The following is a 25511-nucleotide window of genomic DNA, read 5'->3' on the forward strand; positions in this document are numbered from 1 at the left end:
CCACTGACCCTTCACCCTTTCAACCAAAAGATGAGAACAAATAAATGTTTGACAATTACAAATGTATCAATTTGGAAAAAAATATAAACACAACATGCAACAATTTCAAAGATTTTACTGAGTTACAGTTCATATGAGGAAATCAGTCAATTGAAATAAATTCATTAGGCCCTAATCTATGGATGACACATGACTGGGAATACATATATATATATATATATATATATATATATATATTATGGGCCTCACAATGGGCCTCAGGATCTTGTCACCGTATTTTTGTGCATTCAAATTGCCATCGATAAAATGCAATTGTGTTTGTAGCTTATGCCTGCCCAGACCATAACCCCACCGCCACCATGGGGCACTCTGTTCACAACGTTGACATCAGCAAACTGCTAGCCCACACAATGCCATACACATGGTCTTTGGTTGTCAGGCCAGTTGGATGTACTGCTAAATTCTCTAAAACACATTAGATGTGGCTTATGGTAGAAAAATGAACATTAACTTCTCAGGCAACAGCTCTGGTGGACATTCCTGCAGTCAGCATGCCAATTTCACACTCCCTCAAAACTTGAGACATCTGTGGCATTGTGTTGTGTGACAAAACTGCACATTTTAGAGTGGCCTTTTATTGTCCCCAGCACAAGGTGCACCTGTGTAATGATCATGCCGTTTAATCAGCTTCTTCATATGCCACACCTCACAGGTGGATGGATTACCTTGGAAAATGAGAAATGTTCACTAACAAGGATGTAAACAAATGTTAAAGTCAGCTTTTTGTGCATATGGAACATTTCTGTGATCTTTCATTTCAGCTCATGAAACATGGGACCAACACTTTACATGTTGCGTTTATATATTTTTTCAGAATAGGTAGCTTGACCATATTGTCAATGTTAAGCAAGCTAGCTTGTAACATGCTTTACCAAGAAAGCACAATGTGAAAATAAATTAAACGTTGCCCCTAAAATAAATGAAATGATGAAAATAATGTGTTGCTGAATGTACTTAGTCTTGGCCACGTTATTACACTGTGTTGGGATTATAAAGGCCTATTATGCAGTCGGCCTTTAAGGTTGCAGATATGGGTGTGGTCGGGAGGCATGTCCAACCCACAGGTGCCATCTTGAATTGACTGCAAGCCCATTGTGAGAGAGAGCAAGCATTGTTTGCTGTGTGCTAAGAGGGATTTTTAGGCCTCTTTTTTATCACAGTCCACTGCTTTGGTGAAAATTAGAACCGGAATAACACTAGTGTGGTGATAAGGAAACAAAACACTATAGCAAAGTTAACTTCCTAAACAAACATCATTATGTTGTCATCCAGAGTCACATGTATTTATCTTCCAGGCTATAGAACACAGTATTTTACATACAGCAGGTTTTTAAAGGACCAAAGAGTTAAGTCTGCTTCGTGTTTTCATTTTTGGCATGGAAAAAATATCACGATACTGGTGTTGTCCTGGCCCTAGTGAAAATATCCTTTGGTTTACAAACATTTATTTGGACTTGCACTTCCATTTAAGGACTAACACTCTCAACCAAAGGTTCTGGTAGGATTCAGGTTTTGAACTGAGACTGTTGGCTCTGACAGGACTATATTCACTTGTTGTTGATTGGTTAATTATTATTTTGTTGTTTATGCTGAACCATCCTATCAACATGTCACAAGCTAATTTTATTATTAGCAATGTTAACTAGCAATCAAGCAAGCTAAAATCTTATTGGTTGATGAATTGGTCAGACTTCAAAAGCACTTGAACACAATCATGGTAGGTTGGCATGATCATTATGAAAGACAATTCATAGACCGTCCATGTATGGCGTAAATTCTTATTCAACACACAGATTTCCAACCGTTCATATTTTCATCATAAAGAAAGGAGGACCAAGGCAATCTGAATATAATTAACTAAAATATATTTATTTGTATGACATGTTCAATGGAAACAAAGATTACAAACTCCGACGCGTTTCGGCTGCATGGCCTTCATCAGGGAGTACAAAGATATGATAATACAATGTCCTCTTTTGAACAGCATTTTCCAATCAACCAATCAATATGAAGAGGGAGTGGTTACAGAATTCATTAGACAACACATAGTAGGAAATACTATACACATTAAAAAGTGAAATATTGTAGATATGTTATAAAAATACAGATTAAGGCTAGAAGCATCAGAACCCCTAGAAAAGTAGTTCTGACATTGAATATGACTGGGCAAAGTGTTAAGAATAGGAGAGACGTCTCTTTTATAGTACACTAGATCACAGCAAACATGTCCTTATTAATAAACAACTGATCACAAGAAATGTTCTCAATGTCAAATAAAATAATAATAAACCTAACCTATCCTAAGATGAATGCACTAATTGTAAGTCGCTCTGTTTTTAGAGTGTCTGCTATATGACAAAAAAAATGTAGCAATAAAAAAAATCAGTCCAGGAGTTCCGGCCTGTGTTTGCGCTGGTGTGACTTCAGATGGGCCAGTCTTTTGAAGCTGAGTCCACACACAGCACAGCAGTACGGTCTCTCCCCAGTGTGGGTGCGCAGGTGCACTTTCAAAATGTCTGCCCGCGTGAATCTCTTGTCACACATAGTGCAGCGGTGGGGTTTCTCCTGCGTGTGAATGCGCTGGTGCACCTTCAGGTTCCAGAGCCGACTGAACTTGTTCCCACAGATGGAGCAGCAGTAGGGCTTGTCTGTCATCTGGCTGCACTTGTGCCTCTTCAGGTCGGAGAAGGAGGTGAAGCCCTTGCCACAGTGGCTGCAGAGGTGGAGTCCCTTGGCCTGGTGGACCCGCTGGTGGACCTTGAGGTTGCAGGCCTGGGTGAAGGTTTTACCACACTGGGTGCAGGAGTACGGAGGCCCAGACCCTGACCCTGTACTCGACCCTCTCTCTGTTTTGTGTGTTTGCTTGTGGGCCTTGAGGGAGCCAGAGTCTGGGAAGGTCATGGTGCACTGATTGCAGGCGTGACGTCTCCCCCCTCCTCCCACTCTTCCTGTTAACTGCTCTTGTGAACGATCTCTGAGGTTTAGAGAGTGTCCAAAGTCGTCGTTGTGGGCTGAGCTTCCAGAGTGGATGGAGGTTATCCCCCTGTGGTCAGCTCTGTTACCCGCCTCTGGGACACCATGTTCGGGGTACAAGACACTGGAGTCCTGCAGGTACCCCTCCTCGTTGATCAACAGGCAGTTCAGGTCTCCCACCTCCAGATGGGGGGACCGCGTTGGCAACCCTAACCGCTCCCTCCGGCTCCGATGGGGGCCAGGCATGTGGGAGTGATGGTCTCCCCCCTCAGACCCCACCAGGTTCACCTGGTAGTGACCCACAGCTCCGTAGCTCAGCGCCCCCAGACGAGACGAGGAACCAGGAAGACTATCCAGTCCTTCCAAGTCTAGAATATGGTCGCCACCACCATCACTGCCGTAACCAGACTTCTCAAAGCCGCCCCCCAGTTCCTCCATGCTGTAACGAGGGCGGTAGAGAGGGTCAGTGGGGTCCCCTGGGTCTCCCTCTGGGCCCGGTGGTTCAGGCCCCTGGTCTAGACCGGATGCCCAGTCATCCTGGCACTGCTGCAGCTCCTGCTCACTGAAACTCTTACTGGGCCCCGAGACGTCCGAACCATTGGCCCCTGAAAACACAGGGGACATGAGGCATTAGAAGCATTCATATTTAAGACATTAGAATTACTAGAAACTTTAGTAGAGTAACTATAATGCTAAACGTGTACTTACAGTTTCCAGATGACTTGCCATGTGTAATAATGAATACATTTGGAATGACACAGCATACTATAAGTTACTCTTCTTATCATTCTCATAAACCTAAAGGTAGGCTATTAAAGGTAGGCTATTGTCGGTGTTATGTTTGTTGTAAACTCCTCAACTCACCATCCAGGCAGACACCCCATTTCTCCTGTAGCTCAGTGTTGTGGAGAGGCTCCTCTTTCAGCAGGCTGTCCAGCTTCTGACCTCCGACCTCTGTGGACTGGAAGAGCAAATGAATGAGTCGATTCTGACTAAACGATGGATAAAATGACAGTGACTGAATAGAGCTGACATGATGGTTCCCTATTCAGAACTCTCCTCAGGGACCCCAAGACATCTCACAATGTTGCTGTAGCCCTGAACTAGCATACCTGATTCAAGTAGTGAAGGGCTTGATGATTCGTTGACAAGTTGAATCAGGTGAGCTAGTTCTGGAACAGTTCAAATATGAGGAGAGGTTTGAAAGAGGCTGCCCTATTCTTAGTGACAGACTATCTGTTCTTAATATGTTCTTTAAAATATATTTCTAACTGAACGTTCTGTAACACTGCACCCTCCACAGGTGTTTAGTCCCTTAGATACCTCAGATGTTCTCCTAGGACTGGTGGCCTCTGCCTCCTTCACATCATGGAAGGCTGTTTCCCCGGCCACGCACCCACAGCTGGTCCACTCCTCCCCTGGTACCTTCTCCTGCTTCAGGCCACGCTCCGCACCTGGCCACAGGTAAACATTTACATTTACAGTGGGGAAAAAAAGTATTTAGTCAGCCACCAATTGTGCAAGTTCTCCCACTTAAAAAGATGAGAGAGGCCTGTAATTTTCATCATAGGTACACGTCAACTATGACAGACAAAATGAGGAAATAAAATCCAGAAAATCACATTGTAGGATTTTTTATGAATTTATTTGCAAATTATGGTGGAAAATAAGTATTTGGTCAATAACAAAAGTTTCTCAATACTTTGTTATATACCCTTTGTTGGCAATGACACAGGTCAAACATTTTCTGTAAGTCTTCACAAGGTTTTCACACACTGTTGCTGGTATTTTGGCCCATTCCTCCATGCAGATCTCCTCTAGAGCAGTGATGTTTTGGGGCTGTCGCTGGGCAACACGGACTTTCAACTCCCTCCAAAGATTTTCTATGGGGTTGAGATCTGGAGACTGGCTAGGCCACTCCAGGACCTTGAAATGCTTCTTACGAAGCCACTCCTTCGTTGCCCGGGCGGTGTGTTTGGGATCATTGTCATGCTGAAAGACCCAGCCACGTTTCATCTTCAATGCCCTTGCTGATGGAAGGAGGTTTTCACTCAAAATCTAACGATACATGGCCCCATTCATTCTTTCCTTTACACGGATCAGTCGTCCTGGTCCCTTTGCAGAAAAACAGCCCCAAAGCATGATGTTTCCACCCCCATGCTTTACAGTAGGTATGGTGTTCTTTGGATGCAACTCAGCATTCTTTGTCCTCCAAACACGACGAGTTGAGTTTTTACCAAAAAGTTATATTTTGGTTTCATCTGACCATATGACATTCTCCCAATCCTCTTCTGGATCATCCAAATGCACTCTAGCAAACTTCAGTACGGGCCTGGACATGTACTGGCTTAAGCAGGGGGACACGTCTGGCACTGCAGGATTTGAGTCCCTGGAAGCGTAGTGTGTTACTGATGGTAGGCTTTGTTACTTTGGTCCAAGCTCTCTGCAGTTCATTCACTAGGTCCCCCAGTGTGGTTCTGGGATTTTTGCTCACCGTTCTTGTGATCATTTTGACCCCACGGGGTGAGATCTTGCGTGGAGCCCCAGATCGAGGGAGATTATCAGTGGTCTTGTATGTCTTCCATTTCCTAATAATTGCTCCCACAGTTGATTTCTTCAAACCAAGCTGCTTACCTATTGCAGATTCAGTCTTCCCAGCCTGGTGCAGGTCTACAATTTTGTTTCTGGTGTCCTTTGACAGCTCTTTGGTCTTGGCCATAGTGGAGTTTAGAGTGTGACTGTTTGAGGTTGTGGACAGGTGTCTTTTATACTGATAACAAGTTCAAACAGGTGCCATTAATACAGGTAACGAGTGGAGGACAGAGGAGCCTCTTAAAGAAGTTGTTACAGGTCTGTGAGAGCCAGAAATCTTGCTTGTTTGTAGGTGACCAAATACTTATTTTCCACCATAATTTGCAAATAAATTCATTAAAAATCCTACAATGTGATTTTCTGGATTTTTTTTCCTCAATTTGTCTGTCATAGTTGACGTGTACCTATGATGAAAATTACAGGCCTCTCTCATCTTTTTAAGTGGGAGAACTTGCACAATTGGTGGCTGACTAAATACTTTTTTTCCCCCATTGACATTTTAGTCATTTAGCAGATGCTCTTATCCAGAGCGACTTACAGTTAGTGAGTGCATACATTATATTTTTCATACTGGCCCCCCGTGGGAATCGAACCCACAACCCTGGCGTTGCAAACGCCATGCTCTACCAACTGAGCTACATCCCTGCCGGCCATTCCCTCCCCTACCCTGGACGAATTGTGCGCCGCCCCACGGGTCTCCCGGTCACGGCCGGCTACGACAGAGCCTGGATTCGAACCAGGATCTCTAGTGGCACAGCTAGTGCCTTAGACCACTGCGCCACTCGGGACCTAAAATAACATTTTAATAATAACATTTTATTTGAAGTAAAAGAAAAGGCTAAAGTAACATTGTGGATGATGGAGTCTCCTCACATTAGTGCAGATGAAGGAAAGGAAGCATCTTATTAAGATGACACCACCCATGACTTCAACTCTTTTCTTAAACCAATACTCATTGATCACCAACGTATGGAAGGTACACATTACAGCACCCCCACTTCAGAGTGATTCCACATTATATATATATATATATATACACATATACACACACACACACAAAGTTTTGAGAATTAAACAAATATAAATTTTCAAAGTATGCTGCCTCAGTTTTTATGATGGCAATTTGCATTTACTCCAGAATGTTATTAAGAGTGATCAGATGAATTGCAATTCATTGCAAAGTCCCTCTTTGCCATGAAAATGAACTTAATCCCAAAAAACATTTCCACTGCATTTCAGCCCTGCCACAAAAGGACCAGCTGACATCATGTCAGTGATTTTCTCGTTAAAACAGGTGCGAGTGTTGACGAGGACAAGGCTGGAGATCACTCTGTCATGCTGACTGAGTTAGAATAACAGACTGGAAGCTTTTAAAGGAGGGTGGTGCTTGAAATCATTGTTCTTCCTCTGTTAAGCATGGTTAAATGCAAGGAAACACGTGCCGTCATCATTGCTTTGCACAAAAAGGGCTTCACAGGCAAGGATATTGCTGCTAGTAAGATTGCACCTAAATCAACCATTTATCGGATCATCAAGAACTTCAAGGAGAGAGGTTCAATTGTTGTGAAGAATGCTTCAGGGCGCCCAAGAAAGTCCAGCAAGTGCCAGGACCGTCTCCTAAAGTTGATTCAGCTGCGGGATCGGGGCACCACCAGTGCAGAGCTTGCTCAGGAATAGCAGCAGGCAGGTGTGAGTGCATCTGCACGCACAGTGAGGCGAAGACTTTTGGAGGATAGCCTGGTGTCAAGAAGGGCAGCGAGGAAGCCACTTCTCTCCAGGAAAAACATCAGGGACAGACTGATATTCTGCAACAGGTACAGTGATTGGACTGCTGAGGACTGGGGTAAAGTCATTTTCTCTGATGAATCCCCTTTCCGAATGTTTGGGGCATCCGGAAAAAAGCTTGTCCGGAGAAGACAAGGTGAGCGCTACCATCAGTCCTGTGTCATGCCAACAGTAAAGCATCCTGAGACCATTCATGTGTGGGGTTGCTTCTCAGCCAAGGGAGTGGGCTCACTCACAATTTTGCCTAAGAACACAGCCATGAATAAAGAATGGTACCAACACATTCTCTGAGAGCAACTTCTCCCAACCATCCAAGAACCTTTTGGTGACAAACAATGCCTTTTCCAGCATGATGGAGCACCTTGCCATAAGGCAAAAGTGATAACTAAGTGGCTCTGGGAACAAAACATCGACATTTTGGTTCCATGGCCAGGAAACTCCCCAGACCTTAATCCCATTGAGAATTTATGGTCGATCCTCAAGAGGCGGGTGGACAAACAAAAACCCACAAATTCTGACAAACTCCAAGCATTGATTACGCAAGAATGGGCTGCCATCAGTCAGGATGTGGCCCAGAAGTTAATTGACAGCATGCCAGGGCGGATTGCAGAGGTCTTGAAAAAGAAGGGTCAACACTGCAAATATTGACTCTTTGCATAAACAATGTAATTGTCAATAAAAGCCTTTCACACTTATGGAATGCTTGTAATTATACTTCAGTATACCATAGTAACATCTGACAAAAATATCTAAAAACACTGAAGCAGCAAACTTTGTGAAGACCAAAACGTGTGTCATTCTCAAAACTTTTGACCACGACTGTATGTATATACACTGCTCAAAAAAATTAAGGGAACACTAAAATAACACATCCTAGATCTGAATGAATGAAATAATCTTATTAAATACTTTTTCTTTACATAGTTGAATGTGCTGTCAACAAAATCACACAAAAATGATCAATGGAAATCAAATGTATCAACCCATGGAGGTCTGGATTTGGAGTCACACTCAAAATTAAAGTGGAAAACCACACTACAGGCTGATCCAACTTTGATGTAATGTCCTTAAAACAAGTCAAAATGAGGCTCAGTAGTGTGTGTGGCCTCCACGTGCATGTATGACCTCCCTACAACGCCTGGGCATGCTCATGGTAAGGTGGCGGATGGTCTCCTGAGGGATCTCCTCCCAGACCTGGACTAAAGCATCCGCCAACTCCTGGACAGTCTGTGGTGCAACGTGGCGTTGGTGGATGGAGCGAGACATGATGTCCCAGATGTGCTCAATTGGATTCGGGTCTGGGGAACGGGCGGGCCAGTCCATAGCATCAATGCCTTCCTCTTGCAGGAACTGCTGACACACTCCAGCCACATGAGGTCTAGCATTGTCTTGCATTAGGAGGAACCCAGGGCCAACCGCACCAGCATATGGTCTCACAAGGGGTCTGAGGATCTCATCTCGGTACCTAATGGCAGTCAGGCTACCTCTGGCGAGCACATGGAGGGCTGTGCGGCCCCCCAAAGAAATGCTACCCCACACCATGACTGACCCACCGCCAAACCGGTCATGCTGGAGGATGTTGCAGGCAGCAGAACGTTCTCCACGGCGTCTCCAGACTCTGTCACGTCTGTCACGTGCTCAGTGTGAACCTGCTTTCATCTGTGAAGAGCGCGATTGGCGAATTTGCCAATCTTGGTGTTCTCTGGCAAATGCCAAACGTCCTGCACGGTGTTGGGCTGTAAGCACAACCCCCACCTGTGGACGTCGGGCCCTCATACCACCCTCATGGAGTCTGTTTCTGACCGTTTGAGCAGACACATGCACATTTGTGGCCTGCTGGAGGTCATTTTGCAGGGCACTGGCAGTGCTCCTCCTTGCACAAAGGCGGAGGTAGCAGTCCTGCTGCTGGGTTGTTGCCCTCCTACGGCCTCCTCCACGTCTCCTGATGTACTGGCCTGTCTCCTGGTAGCGCCTCCATGCTCTGGACACTACGCTGACAGACACAGCAAACCTTCTTGCCACAGCTCGCATTGATGAGCCATCCTGGATGAGCTGCACTACCTGAGCCACTTGTGTGGGTTGTAGACTCCGTCTCATGCTACCACTAGAGTGAAAGCACCGCCAGCATTCAAAAGTGACCAAAACATCAGCCAGGAAGCATAGGAACTGAGAAGTGGTCTGTGGTCACCACCTGCAAAACCAGTCCTTTATTGGGGGTGTCTTGCTAATTGCCTATAATTTCCACCTGTTGTCTATTCCATTTGCACAATAGCATGTGAAATGTATTGTCAATCAGTGTTGCTTCCTAAGTGGACAGTTTGATTTCACAGAAGTGTGATTGACTTGGAGTTACATTGTGTTGTTTAAGTGTTCCCTTTATTTTTTTGAGCAGTGTATATACACACACTACCGTTCAAAAGTTTGGGGTCACTTAGAAATGTCCTTGTTTTCCATGAAAACATACATGAAATGAGTTTGAATAGGAAATATAGCAAAATGAATAGGAAATGTAGTCATTGACAAGGTTAGAAATAATGATTTTTAATTGAAATAATAATTGTGTCCTTCAAACTTTGCTTTCGTCAAAGAATCCACCATTTGCAGCAATTACAGCCTTGCAGACCTTTGGCATTCTAGTTGTCAATTTGTTGAGGTAATCTGAAGAGATTTCACTCCATGCTTCCTGAAGCACCTTCCACAAGTTGGATTGGCTTGATGGGCACTTCTTACGTACCATACGGTCAAGCTGCTCCCACAACAGCTCAATAGGGTTGAGATCCGGTGACTGTGCTGGCCACTCCATTATAGACAGAATACCAGCTGACTGCTTCTTCCCTAAATAGTTATTGCATAGTTTGGAGCTGTGCTTTGGGTCATTGTCCTGTTGTAGGAGGAAATTGGCTCCAATTAAGCGCCGTCCACAGGGTATGGCATGGCGTTGCAAAATGGAGTGATAGCCTTCCTTCTTCAAGATCCCGTTTACCCTGTACAAATCTCCCAATTTACCACCACCAAAGCACCCCCAGACCATCACATTGCCTCCACCATGCTTGACAGATGGCATCAAGCACTCCTCCAGCATCTTTTCATTTGGTCTGCGTCTCACAAATGTTCTTTGTGATCCGAACACCTCAAACTTTGATTTGTCTGTCCATAACACTTTTTTCCAATCTTCCTCTATCCAGTGTCTGTGTTCTTTTGCCCATCTTAATCTTTTATTTTTATTGGCCAGTCAGAGATATGGCTTTTTCTTTGCACCTCTGCCTAGAAGGTCAGCATCCCGGAGTGGCCTCTTCACTGTTGACATTGAGACTGGTGTTTTGCGGGTACTATTTAATGAAGCTGCCAGTTGAGGACCTGTGAGGCGTCTGTTTCTCAAACTAGACACTAATGTATTTGTCCTCTTGCTCAATTGTGCACCGGGGCCTCCCACTCCTCTTTCTATTCTGGTTAGAGCCAGTTTGCGCTGTTATGTGAAGGGATTAGTACACAGCGTTGTACGAGATCTTCAGTTTCTTGGCAATTTCTCGCCTTCATTTCTCAGAACAAGAATAGACTGATGTGTTTCAGAAGAAAGTTATTTGTTTCTGACCATTTTGAGCCTGTAATCAAACCAACAATTGCTGATGCTCCAGATACTCAACTAGTCTCAAGAAGGCCAGTTTTATTGCTTCTTTAATCAGCACAACAGTTTTCAGCTGTGCTAACATAATTGCAAAAGGGTTTTCTAATGATCAATTAGACTTTTCAAATGATAAACTTGGATTAGAAAACACAACGTGCCATTGGAACACAGGACTGATGGTTGTTGATAATGGGCCTCTGTACGCCTATGTAGATATTCCATTAATAATCAGCCGTTTCCAGCTACAATAGCCATTTACAACATTAACAATGTATACACTGTATTTCTGATCAATTTGATGTTATTTTTATGGACATAAAAAAATTGCTTTTCTTTCGAAAACAAGGACATTTCTAAGTGACCCCAAACTTTTGAACGGTAGTATATATATACTACCGTTCAAAAGTTTTAGGACACCTACTCAGTCAACAGTTTTTCTTTATTTTCTAAATTGTAGAATAATAGTGAAGACATCAAAACTATGAAATAACACATGGAATCATGTAGTAACCAAAAAACGTGTTAAAGAAATCAAAATATATTTTATATTTGAGATTCTTCAAATAGCCACCCTTTGCCTTGATGACAGCTTTGCACACTCTTGGCATTCTCTCAACCAGCTTCACCTGGAATGCTTTTCCAACAGTCTTGAAGGAGTTCCCACATAAGCTGAGTACTTGTTGGCTGCTTTTCCTTCACTCTGCGGTCGACTCATCCCAAACCATTTAAATTTGCTTGAGGTCGGGGGATTGTGAATGCCAGGTCATCTGATGCAGCACTCCATCACTCTCCTTCTTGGTAAAATAGCCCTTACACAGCCTGGAGGTGTGTTGGGTCATTGTCCTGTTGAAAAACAAATCATAGTCCCACAAAGCCCAAACCAGATGGGATGGCGTATCACTGCAGAATGCTGTTGTAGCCATGCTGGTTAAGTGTGCCTTGAATTCTAAATAAATCAAAGACAGTGTCACCACCAAAGCACCCCCACACCATAACACCTCCTACTCCATGTTTTACGGTGGGAACTACACATGCGGAGATCATCCGTTCACCCACACCGCGTCTCACAAAGACACAGCGGTTGGAACCAAAACTCTCCAATTTCGACTCCAGACCAAAGGACACAATTCCACCGGTCTAATGTCCATTGCTCGTGTTTCTTGGCCCAAGCAAGTCTCTTCTTATTAATGGTGTCCTTTATTAGTGGTTTCTTTGCAGCAATTTGACCATGAAGGCCTGATTCACACAGTCTCCTCTGAACAGTTGATGTTGAGATGTGTCTGTTACTTGAACTCTGTGAAGCATTTATTTTGCTGCAATTTCTGAAGCTGGTAACTCTAATGAACTTATCCTCTGCAGCAGAGGATCTTCAATTCTTGTGGCGGTCCTCTAGAGAGCCAATTTCGTCATAGTACTTTTTGCGACTGCACTTTAAGAAACTTTCAAAGTTATTTTAATGTTCAGTATTAACTGACCTTCATGTCTTAAAGCGGGGTTCTTCAATTCCGGTCCTGGAGGGCCGAAACACCTCTGTTTTTCATCCTCTCCTTCTAATCAGGGGCTAATTCAGACCTGGGACACCAGGTGAGTGCAATTAACTACCAGGTAGAAATAAAAAATAGAAGTGTTTCGGCCCTCCAGGACCGGAATTGAAGAACCCTGTCTTAAAGTAATGATGGACTGTCATTTCTCTTTGATTATTTGAGCTGTTCTTGCCATAATATGGACTTGGTCTTTTACCAAATAGGGCTATCTTCTGTATACCCCCACCCCCTACCTTGTCACAACACAACTGATTGGCTCAAACGTATTAAGGAAAGAAATTCAACAAATTAACTTTTAAGAAGGCACACCTGTTCATTGAAATGTATTCCAGATACACACGGGACACTGTTGAGCATGAAAAACCCAGCAGCGTTGCAGTTCTTGACACACTCAAACCAGTGCGCCTGGCACCTACTACTATACCCCGTTCAAAGGCACTTAAATATTTTGTCTTGCCCATTCACCCTCTGAATGGCACACATACACAATCCATGTCTCAATGCTTTAAAATCCTTATTTAACCTGTCTCACCCCCTTCATCTACACTGATTAAAGTGGATTTAACAAGTGACATTAATTAGGGGTAATAGCTTTCACCTGGTTTGTCTGTCATGGAAAGAGCAGGTGTTCCTAATGTTTTGTAAACTCAGTGTAGATATGTGTTTAGATGTCTCTCTCCTCACCTGTCTGTGAGGTTCCAGAGCTTGTCTCCTCGGCTTCCTCGTCAGCTCTTCCATAGTCCCCACAATTTCCCCTCTGGCCTCCCTCTCTGTCCCCCTCCCTGCGTCTGTTCTCTGACCACTGCAACCGCTTCTTCAGTGACTCGATCTGCTCCCGGCTCCGGGACACCTCCTTCAGGAAGCTATCCTCCACCAGCCTGGTGATCTCGTACATGGCAGCCTTGAATACCGTCTCCATGACTCCAGAGAGCTTAGACTGGAAGGTTACGATGGCTTCAGACATGAAGGCAAACTATATATGTGTATCTAGCTACAGTTAAGAGTTCGTAACGTTGAGCTACTTTTGTTCAGGTGGGTCAGTGTTACGATCCAGTTCAGCAAAAGGCTAGGAGGAAGCTAGCTAACGTTAGCAGGCTAGCAAAGCTAGCTACTGTTGGAAGTTGTCGCTCTCAATGACGGTCCTAATAACAATTGTAATAATTTCAAGATATAATTTGTAGCATTTACTGTATGAGGTTATTCGAATAAATACAATAGGTATTGAGAGAACGCAAGCTTATGGCAGTTAGATAGTTACAGAGCCAACACTAAAGTCACAGATAGTACAATGACACAGATATTTCACCGGATGTACAAACGTGAAGCATCCGCTTAGCAGTTCATTCACTACTAAATATGGTAGTGAGAGGAAGCCCACTGGCCGGCAGTGGGAGAAGATGGAACGAGATGGATTTTGGCCGACATTCTGCAAATGTTCTCATCGATGAAACATTTGATCTCAATAAAGTTTTCTCTAACCAAAAAATAAAATCTGTTATGATCAGAGTGGACTACGTTTTGTAGACTTTACCCTTTGCGAAAGATTAAAAAATCGCGTTGTTTAGAAGGAGCGCCAAGGCGAATTAAGTTATTGCACACGCGCACTTCAGGGAAGGCGTTGCCTATCGGAAATATGCAGATTAATATTAGAACGCGCCAATAGGATCTCGCTAACTCGTGTTTGGCTCTGCCCACCTCCTTGCTGCTTGTTCTGCCAACTATGACTCATTTGTTCCCATTGTGGCCTGTGGTCTATCTTGGTTTAGTAATAAATTTTTTTTGCTAAAGTCTTCACAAAACAATAGCACAAAAACAAACCCACGGATCTGATAGTGGGACAATCTACATGGGAACGCTCCTTTCTAGAGAGAAAATATATTTATTTGAACAAAACCTTTGCATTTTCTCACGTTTACTGTAAATAAGGTTAAAAAATATAATTAGCTATTTTAATAAAATTGTGTAAATTATTTACAGGAAATCTAGACTGAATCGATTTATCCAAACCACCACCACACAAAGCACCGTGTGCCGAGTCCATAGAGGAAGAAGCCATGTTCTGATCAATCTTGTACATTATATTCGAAATAATAATCGAATGCACATGTATATGAGTGTTGGTTGAAGATGGCTGCCGCAAACATGTTGAAAGACGGTTTTCAAATCCAGTTCGCCTCTGTTATGGAGAGTGTATTGAAGACTGCAGTCACTGAGACAACGAAACTTTTCGAAACAACTATTGAGGAACTGCGAGCCGAAATATGCAGAATAAAAGAAGAGAACGAGTACCTCAAATCAAGGATTCGATCCCCTGAAAATGCGAAGAAATCGACGGGTGAAAGTGAAAGCCAAACCGCAGAGCCCAGACCGAGCCAAAGAACAACACGTATCGGCAAATGTGACATTGGCGTTCAATGCGGTGAGTTGAAACGTTAGCTAGCTATCTATCTATCTATCTACGTTCAAATGACTCATCCATGATCACACAACATGATAACTAGCTAGCTGAGCATGAAGGCTCAAAGTTAATAATAATTTCCAAAACTGCTTCATGTAGTTACATTTAATTTGTATAGACTACAATATTAGACAGAACATATGGTTTTGAGAGGTGTAGTCTGTTATTATGCATTCATAAATGACTGAAAAGAGATCCTTGATAACCTAGGGATTGATATGTCACCCAAAATGATAGGTGGGTCAATATCACCATAAGGTGCCTTTGAGACTTCCCCATTTCCCCCCCCCCCAAAAAGCTGAGATTTTCCATTGAACTTCATATTCATTGTATTAAGTATATGTTATGCTGTTAGAAATGCATATTGGTCAAGCTCCCACACTTTTTATAAATTAACTGCAAGCAGACAATTTACATGCAAACAGCAAAATATGTCCACCCTGTCATGGACAATTTCAAAGCAGAATAAATACATTGTAATTACATAGTGATTATAAAACGTACATTTTCAGAAAACTATTTAGTCACTTTCTCAACAATATATTTTAGTTTATGGGAAAAGTATTTGGATAATAATGAAATTATGGCAAACTATTTGTTTCTCTATAAAATCTGCGAGAGTTGCTCTTTCTTTTCTAAATAAAATCTAACAAAAAAGATATCTGGTCAAACTTTCAAACAATACTATTTGGCCCTCATTTGTTTATAAAGGAATCACACAAAAGATTTTGCTAACTTGTGAAAATAATTTGTTTATTTTCATAGAACATGAAAATAACAGGGTGGACAGTGACATGACAGGGTGGACCCTGGGCATGACAGGGTGGACACGTTGTGAAATGTAATTGAATGGCCTCATAAATGCAAGGAACAATGCAAGAAAATGATGTAAAAAATGCCTTTTCCCATGTAGGGGGAAATTAGAAGTTGAACAGACTGTTTTTGATCCACTCTACCTGCATGCAGCCACTGAATAAAGATGCCCAAAATGAGACATTAATGTGGCCTTCTAGCGTTAAACTCTGTACATCATTCTGCACAGTGAAAGTCAAACATTCAACTGTAGAACAAGAAGAAAAATGTTTTTTAAGTGGAGAACAGTTGATTACAGAAAGATCACTTGGACGCATCTCCAAACAGTCTCTCCCTTTCTGCAGAGACATGGCTCAGTTCTGCAGTTGCTGTTCCACATACTTCCATGCAGACACTTCAATCTGTACAGAGCGCTTGTTCAGAGCCTGTGGTTCTGGTATTAGGCAAAGTACCTGCCAGTCATGGTACCAACAGATGTCGTCCCGAAGACTTGGCCATTTGAGCTTGTTTATGCCATGGCGTTGCATACACTTAACTTTCACACTGTGCCCTTCTGCATCCATGATGATACCTGGGTATGCTTCATTGTCATAATTAACGACGCACCACTCTCCAATGTGCTTTACCTCAATCATTTCTGGTCTCCTAGGATTATCTGGTGTCTTTCCACATGCTGGGGACTTGTCAGATGAAACAGGAACATTAGCTAGAGTGACCTCTTGAAGGTTAAAGCAGGGGCAGTCCAAAACACCTTCCTCCCTTTTACACAGACATGAAATGTCTCTGTATTTCATTTGGCCGGGTGTCAGACTGATAGCTTGGTGGATTCTCATAGTGCCTTTTATGGCAGCTATTGCAGGTACCTCAGGCTTTGATTCAATATCCCTCTCTGGGATGAAGAACAGCTCGACAGATGTGTCCAGGCTTTTCAGCTTGTTATACAAGCTCTGGGCATCAGGAATGTCTCCTCCATGGGCTACAATCCGGTCTGCTGACCTCTTGAGGGCCCCACCCACACCGTCTGGTGCCCCCTTCCCATGATTAGCCTCAAATAAATTCCACGTTATTTCTTTGAAGCCATACTTGTAGGGTTCCGTTGAGAGGTAGAATAAATTTCCCTTTTGTCGATACTGCGTTGCAGGCCCAATCGCTGAAAAAATGAAGTGTGCTGACTTGAGGGTGTCGTTCTCTCACTACCTTCAGAACTGGATCAAGGTGGGCCCAGATGGCCACAGGGTCGTGTCTTCTGGAGGGTGATATGGAGCAGAAGGTGTGTGGCGCTTGTTCACCAGTGGTGTAGAGCACTCCAGTGTGCAGACTGGCCTGCTTGTGTGAGCCTCCAAAATGCACAGATTGTATTTCTTCGCTGTACTTACATGAGTAATTTTCGCTAAAATCTATATGCAAGAGGGACTCATTGTGCTTCAGACTCCTCCTGAGCTCCCTGTAGGCATCAAACTGCCATTTAATGTTGAAGACATGGCTCCTAAAATGGAGAAGCCCCTCCTGGAAATCTGTGTTAAGCTCATGCTCTGTTGTTGTTATCTCCCTTTTCACTGTTATTATTGACACCTTCTCATCCTTCTTGATCTTCTCTGTCATCCTGGAGGGCCCTGGCTCATGCTGATTTTCAGGAGTTTCAGCAGGGGAGTTGGGTGGTGTCTCTGACTGTAGCAAAGCACTGGCCCTGTTTCTGGCTCTGGCTTGACTTTTTGCCTCTCCATTTCTTTCTTTTTGCCCTCTTCTCTCTCTCACTGAGCTCATTGACACCCTTCTTCTTTCCAGTCTCTCTGTCTTTTTTCCATTTGACCCTTTCTTTCTCAAGGTACTTTCTTCTTCTGTCTGGGTCAGCATCACGACGTTCCCGATATCTCCTTGCTATCTCAGCTCCTTTTGATCTCATTCCTTGAAAAAGAAGATTCAAAATGTTCCCTTACACACTTTAATTGGCAGTCCCGGTAAACTAGGCTTGCATTATCAAACTAGGTTTGCTGATACCGATATCGCCAAAAAAATTGTCCATATTGTCCATTCTTACTATGTATAGCATGTACTGTTATAAAATGTGTGTAACCATTTTTATAATAACCATGTAAAAAAAAATTGGATTTAGTATCATTTAACCACTTATTACACACACTGTAGTTAGCAGAGCAGTGTGTGGGACATGCCAAAATCCCGTACATCCAATGAAAAAATTTTTATAAAATGAAGGAAACACTTTTTTAGAGACTTATCATTCTACTGATATGTGTGCAAATGTTTGGCCACTTATAATAAGACCTCAGACTTTCATTATTCTGCTACATTTTCATGATGACTGAGTGAGTCTGATGAGGACACCAAAGGCACCTCATAGTGATATTGACTCAGGTATAGAATCCATAGAACGGGCTTGGAACCTCGAACCCTGGCAATTTGACTGGATTCTATTTATTTGGTTGCAACATAGGATGTTGAAATGTTCTGTCACATCAGTTGGTTTCTAATCTTTAACTAAGCATTATTTTGTGCTTATATCTTAACTACCACTCTCTCCTGATCTGTTATTTCCATTTCTGACAGCGCATGCTTTGCCTCGGGCTGGGGAGCAGCACCAGCGTGAGGAGAACCAGGGGATGGAGCTGCATCGTGGGGCCTACGACGAGGAGGGCAACCCACAGATGGCCTTCGTACTGATCAAACAGGAGTTGGATTGGGTAAGACAGGCTTCTAGCCTGAGTCCCAGATCTGTTTGTGCTGTCTTTTCAATTTATCCACCTCTCTATTGTGGTCGACCCCAGAGAAAAGAAAAACCTTCACACTGCGCTTGCTAGTATCACTTGTTTATTTAAACTTACTTACATCGGCCTCACAGCCTTTGTCAGAGTTTTTGTTGACCCTGAGCTGTTGTGGTTGTCTCCCCCCCCCCCCCCCCCCCCGAGGAGGCAGACTATTCTGATGACTACTCCCCTGGGTACATACTGCTGAAGCAGGAGGGGGGAGAGCCCCCGACACTGGTCCGTAGACAACCTCTCAGAGAGTTACCAGGCAGAGGTAGGAACTAGGGAGACCTGCTTCTGAATCACACGTTATTACAATGTATTAAAGAGTATTGGGATGAGAAACAAACTCTAATATCTCTAATAATCTCTCCACTGTTATTATTTTGTTCTTTCTCTGTCTCTCTCCACTTCTCCCTCTTTCCACTATCCCCTCCACCTTTATCCGTCCTGTCAATCTCCCTCCCTATGTAGCCCTGGTCCCTCCTGGAGCTGTCAGGGCCCTGGTCAACCGTTACACCCAGGAAAGGCCTCCCACCACCCAGCCTACCTCAGGAGCCGCAGTGGCCCTCCTCCAGGGAGATCCAGACACCCAGGAGGCCCCCCAGGCTCTCAGCCCATCCCAGCCCAGGACCAGAGGGTTTACCAGGGGCAGTGCAGGCCAGGACCAGGCCTCTGGAACAGAACAGCAGTCACTGGTAATACCAGTGGCAGAGTCTCCATCAACATTACACCTGACAGCATCTTCTCAATCACCAGCCACTATCCAGTCTACATCAACGGTCCTGTCGACTGTAATGGTCCAGTCCACGGTAACTACTCTGTCAAAAGAAACTGTCCAAACGACCACAGCAGTCCAGTCTACCGTAACTGCGAGAGCAGCAGCGTCAGAGCGCCCGCCACCTGTCCTCTCCGGGTTACCCAGTACCCCTCTTCAGGATACACAGCCCAGCCTCGTACCCCCTTGTCCACCCCGACCTCTTCGAGCACCACCATCACAGTCTCACACAGACGTACTACCCGTAGCTCGTCCAATAGTAGTGCCCTCAACACAACCAGCTAGGCCTACAGCCGTACCCGATGGACCACCGGCCGCACCACCATCACAACCGCAACCGCCTACAGTTTTGGAGCAGTCGGGTGTTGCCACGGCAACTCTGCCAACACCGGTCCAGTCCGCTCCGTTGCTGACTTTGTCTGAAGAACTTGCCGGCCCCCCTGAGAAGCAGGCGTCGTTGGTCACTGAGCATGTGCAACGCTCCTCCACCGTGCCACCTCCGAAGTCACCTGCTGTCCCAGAGACATCTGATGAAGCCCCTGTACAGCCGTCAGCCCCTGCTGTAACCACACCCTCACCCTCTGGCCCCTGTCAAATGTCTAAGACACAGTTTTTAGCTCAGATGTCAGTAGTACCCCTAGTACGCGACCCGCCGAGGGTGGAGGAAGACGAGGAGGGGGAGAGGCTTTCCCCCCTCCCTGCCATGTCTACGGAAGCTGTGATGACCAGGTCTGTCGCTACGGAGACGACCCCCGCCGGCGAGAAAAAGGAGGAGATTGTTGTCCAGGTAGGCGGCGGCCGAAAGTCAAGTCCTCGTGAAGCGATCCTCTCTGGTCTCCGCCTTTGCTTAAGGTCCCGCCCCCAGGACAGTACCCCATCTCCCGTGGTTGCTAAGAAACTCAGAGGAGATAGAACCGCCCCTCTAGACCACGACTACTCAAAGGTGATGCAGAGCGGAGGAGAAAAGTCCAGTGAATCACACGTTGACCAGGATGTAGTAGAGGACACCGCTAACGGTGTGACGGCTGACGACAAGTCTACTGGACAAGGAAGTAGTAACGAAGTCATCAGTGAGGAAGAGGGAGGAGCTAACACTGATGTGACCTCCCCGACTAGACAGTCACCTATTGGTGGAGGAGGAGGCTTGTCCGAATCCAAGAAGAGAAACATGACCTGGGTGCAGGCTCAGAGAGGTTTGGCCCTAGCCCAGGCTAAGAGGAGTAGGTCAAAGGTCACCAAGGCCTCACAGTGTGGTCTTAAGTCAGAGCTTAGAGGTCTAGTCACACAGACACCATTTCTGCCTTCCACCCCACAGCGCCGCCGGTCGCACAGCCCTAGCCCTCGCGCTGCCTCCACCTCCAGCCCACGCTGCACCAGCCCTCACGGTGCCCCCAGCCCACGCCGCACCAGCCCTCGCCAGGCTACGGGGGCGAACGTGAACCCTTCTCCTGCCACCTCCCCTCACCCACAGCCTCACCCGTTCAAGGTCACTTCCACCACCCCTCGCCGTGGAAGACCTCGTTTGGTGGCTGCGGCAGCATTACATTTGAAACGGTCTCCCTCCACCCCTCAACCTGTCCCGTTCACTGGCAGCCTTCGCTCTGGCTTCAAAAAGTCCCCTCAGAGCCCACTGATGTTCCAGCAGGCGCGGTGGTACCGCCAATCACAACCGATGTGGTCGCCACCGTACCAGCTCCAACAGTCTCCACGGAAACGTCTGGCCAAGAACCAGTGCGCAGACTGCGGTCGTGTCCTGAGCAGCGCAGCTGCTTTAGAGAGCCATGCATCCCTCCACACGGGGAAGCGCCCGTTCGTCTGCTCCGCCTGCGGCAAGGACTTCCCCAACCTCAAGGGCCTCAACCGCCACGCCCGCGTCCATGGCAACCAGCGGGGCCACCAGTGTCCGCAGTGCAGCAAGACCTTCGTCTACCGCTTTGGCCTGACCAAGCACGAGCAGATGGTCCACAGCGGCGTGCGCCCGTTCGCCTGCCCGATCTGTGGCAAACGCTTTGCCATTCGGCGCGACATGGAGACCCATCTCCGCGTTCACACTGGAGAGAAACCATTTGCCTGCTCCCTCTGTGTGAAGCGGTTCAAGAGGCGTGTGGAGCTGAATGTTCACCTGAGGTGGCACAAAGGGGAGAAGAGACACTGGTGCTCATACTGCGGGAAGGGATTTCTGGATTACAATAATCTGAAGAGGCACAAACTGGTCCACACCGGAGAGAAACCCTACACCTGCTCCAAGTGTGGCAAGCACTTCAAACAGACTGGCCATCTGAAGAAACACTTGAAGACCATACACAAAGACAGATAAAGAGGGCAGTGGAGGGGACGAGTCTTAAATGGCACCCTATTCGCTATATAGTGCACTATGCTGGCTCTGGTCCAAAGCAGTGCATTATATGTGAATAGGGTGTCATAGTTGGGAATAGTGCACTCTTTCTCCATTTGTGAATTCAAAACCCAGCCATATAGGTATTGATGGAATATTGTGTGTAGTTGGGTGAGGAAAAAAATACATTTAATCCTTTTTTAATTTGGGATTGAATTCTGAAAGTGATTTGGAAGGACTTGTTCTTTTATGTTTTTATGTATTGATTGATTAAGTGTCAACGCTTTGGTTGTGTAAACATTTGGGCGTGCTTTTGTTTGGAAGGTTCATGCTGTGAGAGAATGACGTAGTGTAAAAAAAGAAAAGAGAAATGTTGAATTTACATGTATTTTATTTAAAACAAAATCGGATTATTTGTCAATTTGTTAATTTAGTTTATTATGAAATTGAATTGCCGAAAAGCAAGGTTATATTAGTTTTATCGTGGTCACGCACATTATGGTTTGTGACCACAGGTTTGAACTAGTTTCATTTAAATGTGTTTTATGTTAATGTTATCTGTGCTTTCATCGCACTTTTGATCAATGATGTTCCTCATGGTTGGGCGGCAGGTGGCTTAGTGGTTAAGAGCGTTGTGCCAGTAACCGGAAGGTCGCTGGTTCTAATCCCCGAGCCGACTAGGTGAAAAATCTGTCGCAAGCAAGGCACTTAACCCTAATTGCACCTGTAAGTCGCTCTGGATAAGAGCGTCTGCTAAATGTCAAATGTACATTTATAAAATAAAAATGGATTGGGCTGATAGATTTAGGCCTAACCCTAAAAGATAGCTTTAATTTTATTCTAGGTTTTAACCTATTCAGTGCTGTTGAATGTTTAAAACAAGACATTACTTGTTTTAATAATTTTTCAGTGCTATTAGATATGCTTGGGAGGGTGCACTGTTTCAGCTTCCAGGCACATGTTGGGCCCAACACTATCAGTCATTTTAAAGTTTAAACCATCTAGGATGGGCATTCTATGACATTGAAATATCAGATTTGCTAGATACATTGACAATAAATCTGTCTCATCTATCTGGGTCAGTTTGCAAGAACCAATCAAAGTTAATATTTTGCTTTGGCTATTGTGATTCTATGTGGGAAATGTATTATTTATCATATCAACTAATGGCAGTAGGACATCTACAGTGTTTTCAGAAAGTATTCATACCCCTTGACTTATTCCATGTTTTGTTGTGTTAAAGCCTGAATTCAAAATTGATTTTAAAGAAATTATTCACCATCTACACACAATACCCCATAATGACAAATTGATGAAATGTTTTTAGATAGTTTGGCAATTTTTGTGAAAATGAAATACATAAATATCTCATTTACATAAGTATTCACACCCCTGAGTCAATACATTATTATAATCACCTTTAGCAGTGATTACAGCTGTGAGTTTTTCTGGGTAAGTCTCTAAGAGCTTTGCACATCTGGACAACATTTGCCCATTTATTATTTTCAAAATTCTTCAAGCTCTGTCAAGTTGGTTGTTGATCATTGCTAGACAGACGTTTTCAAGTCTTACCATACATTTTCATGCCGATTTAAGTCAAGACTGTAACTAGGCCACTCTGCAACATTCAATGTCGTCTTGGTAAGCAACTCCAGTGTGTTTTAGGTTATTGTCCTGCTGAAAGGTGAATTTGTCTCCCAGTGTGTCACGAGAATTTCTATCTCTAATTAATCAAACTTAATGCTTTGAATAATTCCCAAAGGGTGTAAGGCTCTGGTTTAATCATGAATTAAACAAATGTCCACAACCGGCAAGAATGATCTGTATGTTTAATCATGGAGAGCTCTGCCGCCAAAAAACACATATACAGCTTTTATACCCCTTGACACACAAAGGCACTTTGCTCCGCCCACCTTTAGGAGGCCTTTAACCAGTTTCTCAGTCCCCTTCACCCTGGAATGTTTGTCTCAGCAGTTTCTAACTCACCCCCTCTGTTAGTGGGTTCATAATGATAACCCTAACACAGTTCACACAGTCATCATCAGTATTGGGGTTAACAATTTTAGTCATAATCATAATTCCTCTATCAGTCCACCCTTTGACTACATTTTTACACCCTTAGGATGAATGTATTTACAAGCATGACCAATCTGATCTTCATACGTCAGAACTAATAAACATTTCATCCAATTGCGGTCTTTCGGGGTGATAGATTAATTTGTATTTTAAGAATAATGACTAAAGGATTTCACCCCAAATACAGTATAAATGTGTAAACGGTGTTAGAATTATAATGTAGTGTCAACCCACTAACAGAGGGGGGCAGGACTAAACATTCCAGAGTGAAGGAGACTGTGGAAACTGTTTAAGAAAGCCTCCTAAAGGTGGGCGGAGCAAAGTGCCTTTGTGTGTCAAGGGGTATAAAACAGGAGTGTATGGGTTTTGGGCACCAGAGCTCTCCATGAATAAAAACACAGATCATTCTTGCTGGTTGTGGACCTTGAATCATTTATGATTAAAACCAGAGCCTTACAACCCCTGGTAATGATTCAAGCTTAGGTTGAATTAGATATATAAATTCTCATGACAAGTGGTCCTTCGATATATACGTCTTTGTCGTTCTAAGGACACCGAAACCGTGCACGGGCGGGTGATTGCATCCGTGGAGAATAGTCCTGGCCTTCGACGTTAAGGTTATAAACAGGCCAGTGATTAATCTTATGAACGATAAAGATGTTAACAAGATTGAAAAAGCATTTAAATCCAAATTGCAAGGAAAAGGTCAGTAATTTTTATTCATGGCTTTTGGTGAAATGATTTGAACTTGTATGAGAATAGTAATTATTGTGGAGGGCAGAGAATAGTTACCAAAATCTCATAAGAAAATTAAAAGGAAGGGGGTCTGAAATGACTCAAGGTGAATGGCCATCACCAAAATAAACTAGTTAATATTGAGATTGTACGGGGTACAGTGTTACATTATAAACAGGAAGGGAGATATCTATCTTACACGATGATAATTAAGTCAAAAGTCACATAAACAACTGGGGATTTGCTCTAACTCTGTCTATTTCATGAAACTGGAGCAGTTACGACCTCTAGGTTACGGATAGTGTTAGAAAAAAATCGTATAATGTTGTATACGTGTGAGACTCAATGATCCATCGAAATACGTGATAATTGTTTCAAGGAAGGAACTAAAATAGGTCGCGTGAGAAAAAATGGTTGTCCGATCCCTTTCATGAAACTGGAGTAAAAAAAAAACTGGGTTACGGGTTAGATAATTTAAATGGTTAATTACAAAAGCAGATCATAACATTGGCTCAAGAGTCGCACCTAATAATAAATCCCAGGAAAATAATTCTGGATTGAATTATTACTAAACGGGGGGATTTCTTATTTTTCCACCATGGGAAATAAATATTCTAAAGAGGTCCGATAATTAACGGGGGATGAAAGATATATGTTTGGAAGAGATCGAAGAAATATGTTTTATGGATCTATTTGGGAGAAGAGGTATGGATTTATTGGGCATCTCGATGTGGAGAAGTTAGAAGTTATGATTAAGCAGATGCATGTAAACTGTGGAACGGATTTGAAGAAACAGCAAGGGGAGGGGCTAGAGACAGCGAGGGTATGGCTTTTGGAAGCGCGAAGGAGAGAGGAAGGACAAAGGGAAAAATAATTAGATATGCAAAGAGAAAGGGAAATAAAATTTTAGATTTCAGTGCCTCCCCCAGCGCAGAGAGCAGAAAGGTTATATCCAGTTTTGGTAGAGCAGGCATG

At 44.0% G+C, this 25511-nt stretch overlaps 2 protein-coding genes across 2 annotated transcripts; one reads left to right on the forward strand and one right to left on the reverse strand.

Annotated features, from left to right (window-relative positions):
- Positions 1–1908: 1908 nt before the first annotated feature.
- Positions 1909–13980, reverse strand: LOC311110154 (uncharacterized protein). Its single transcript, XM_084188709.1, has 4 exons — positions 13264–13980; positions 4357–4487; positions 3898–3994; positions 1909–3638 (listed from the first exon to the last, which is right to left on the reverse strand). The coding sequence occupies exons 1-4, from the start codon at positions 13541–13543 to the stop codon at positions 2443–2445; spliced, it is 1704 nt and encodes a 567-aa protein (XP_084044835.1). The 5' UTR covers positions 13544–13980; the 3' UTR covers positions 1909–2442.
- Positions 13981–14673: 693 nt separating this feature from the next.
- LOC311110214 (uncharacterized protein) lies at positions 14674–23163 on the forward strand (the record flags this gene model as incomplete). Its single annotated transcript, XM_084188754.1, has 4 exons — positions 14674–14998; positions 18416–18549; positions 18775–18886; positions 19087–23163. Coding segments are annotated over 4 exons (3192 nt in total), but the record flags the coding sequence as incomplete, so codon positions are not given.
- Between the last annotated feature and the right edge of the window lie 2348 nt (positions 23164–25511).

The sequence above is a fragment of the Coregonus lavaretus genome (genome assembly GCF_964263955.1).
Source record: "Coregonus lavaretus genome assembly, contig: SUPER_35_unloc_2, whole genome shotgun sequence".
NCBI lineage: Eukaryota > Metazoa > Chordata > Actinopteri > Salmoniformes > Salmonidae > Coregonus > Coregonus lavaretus.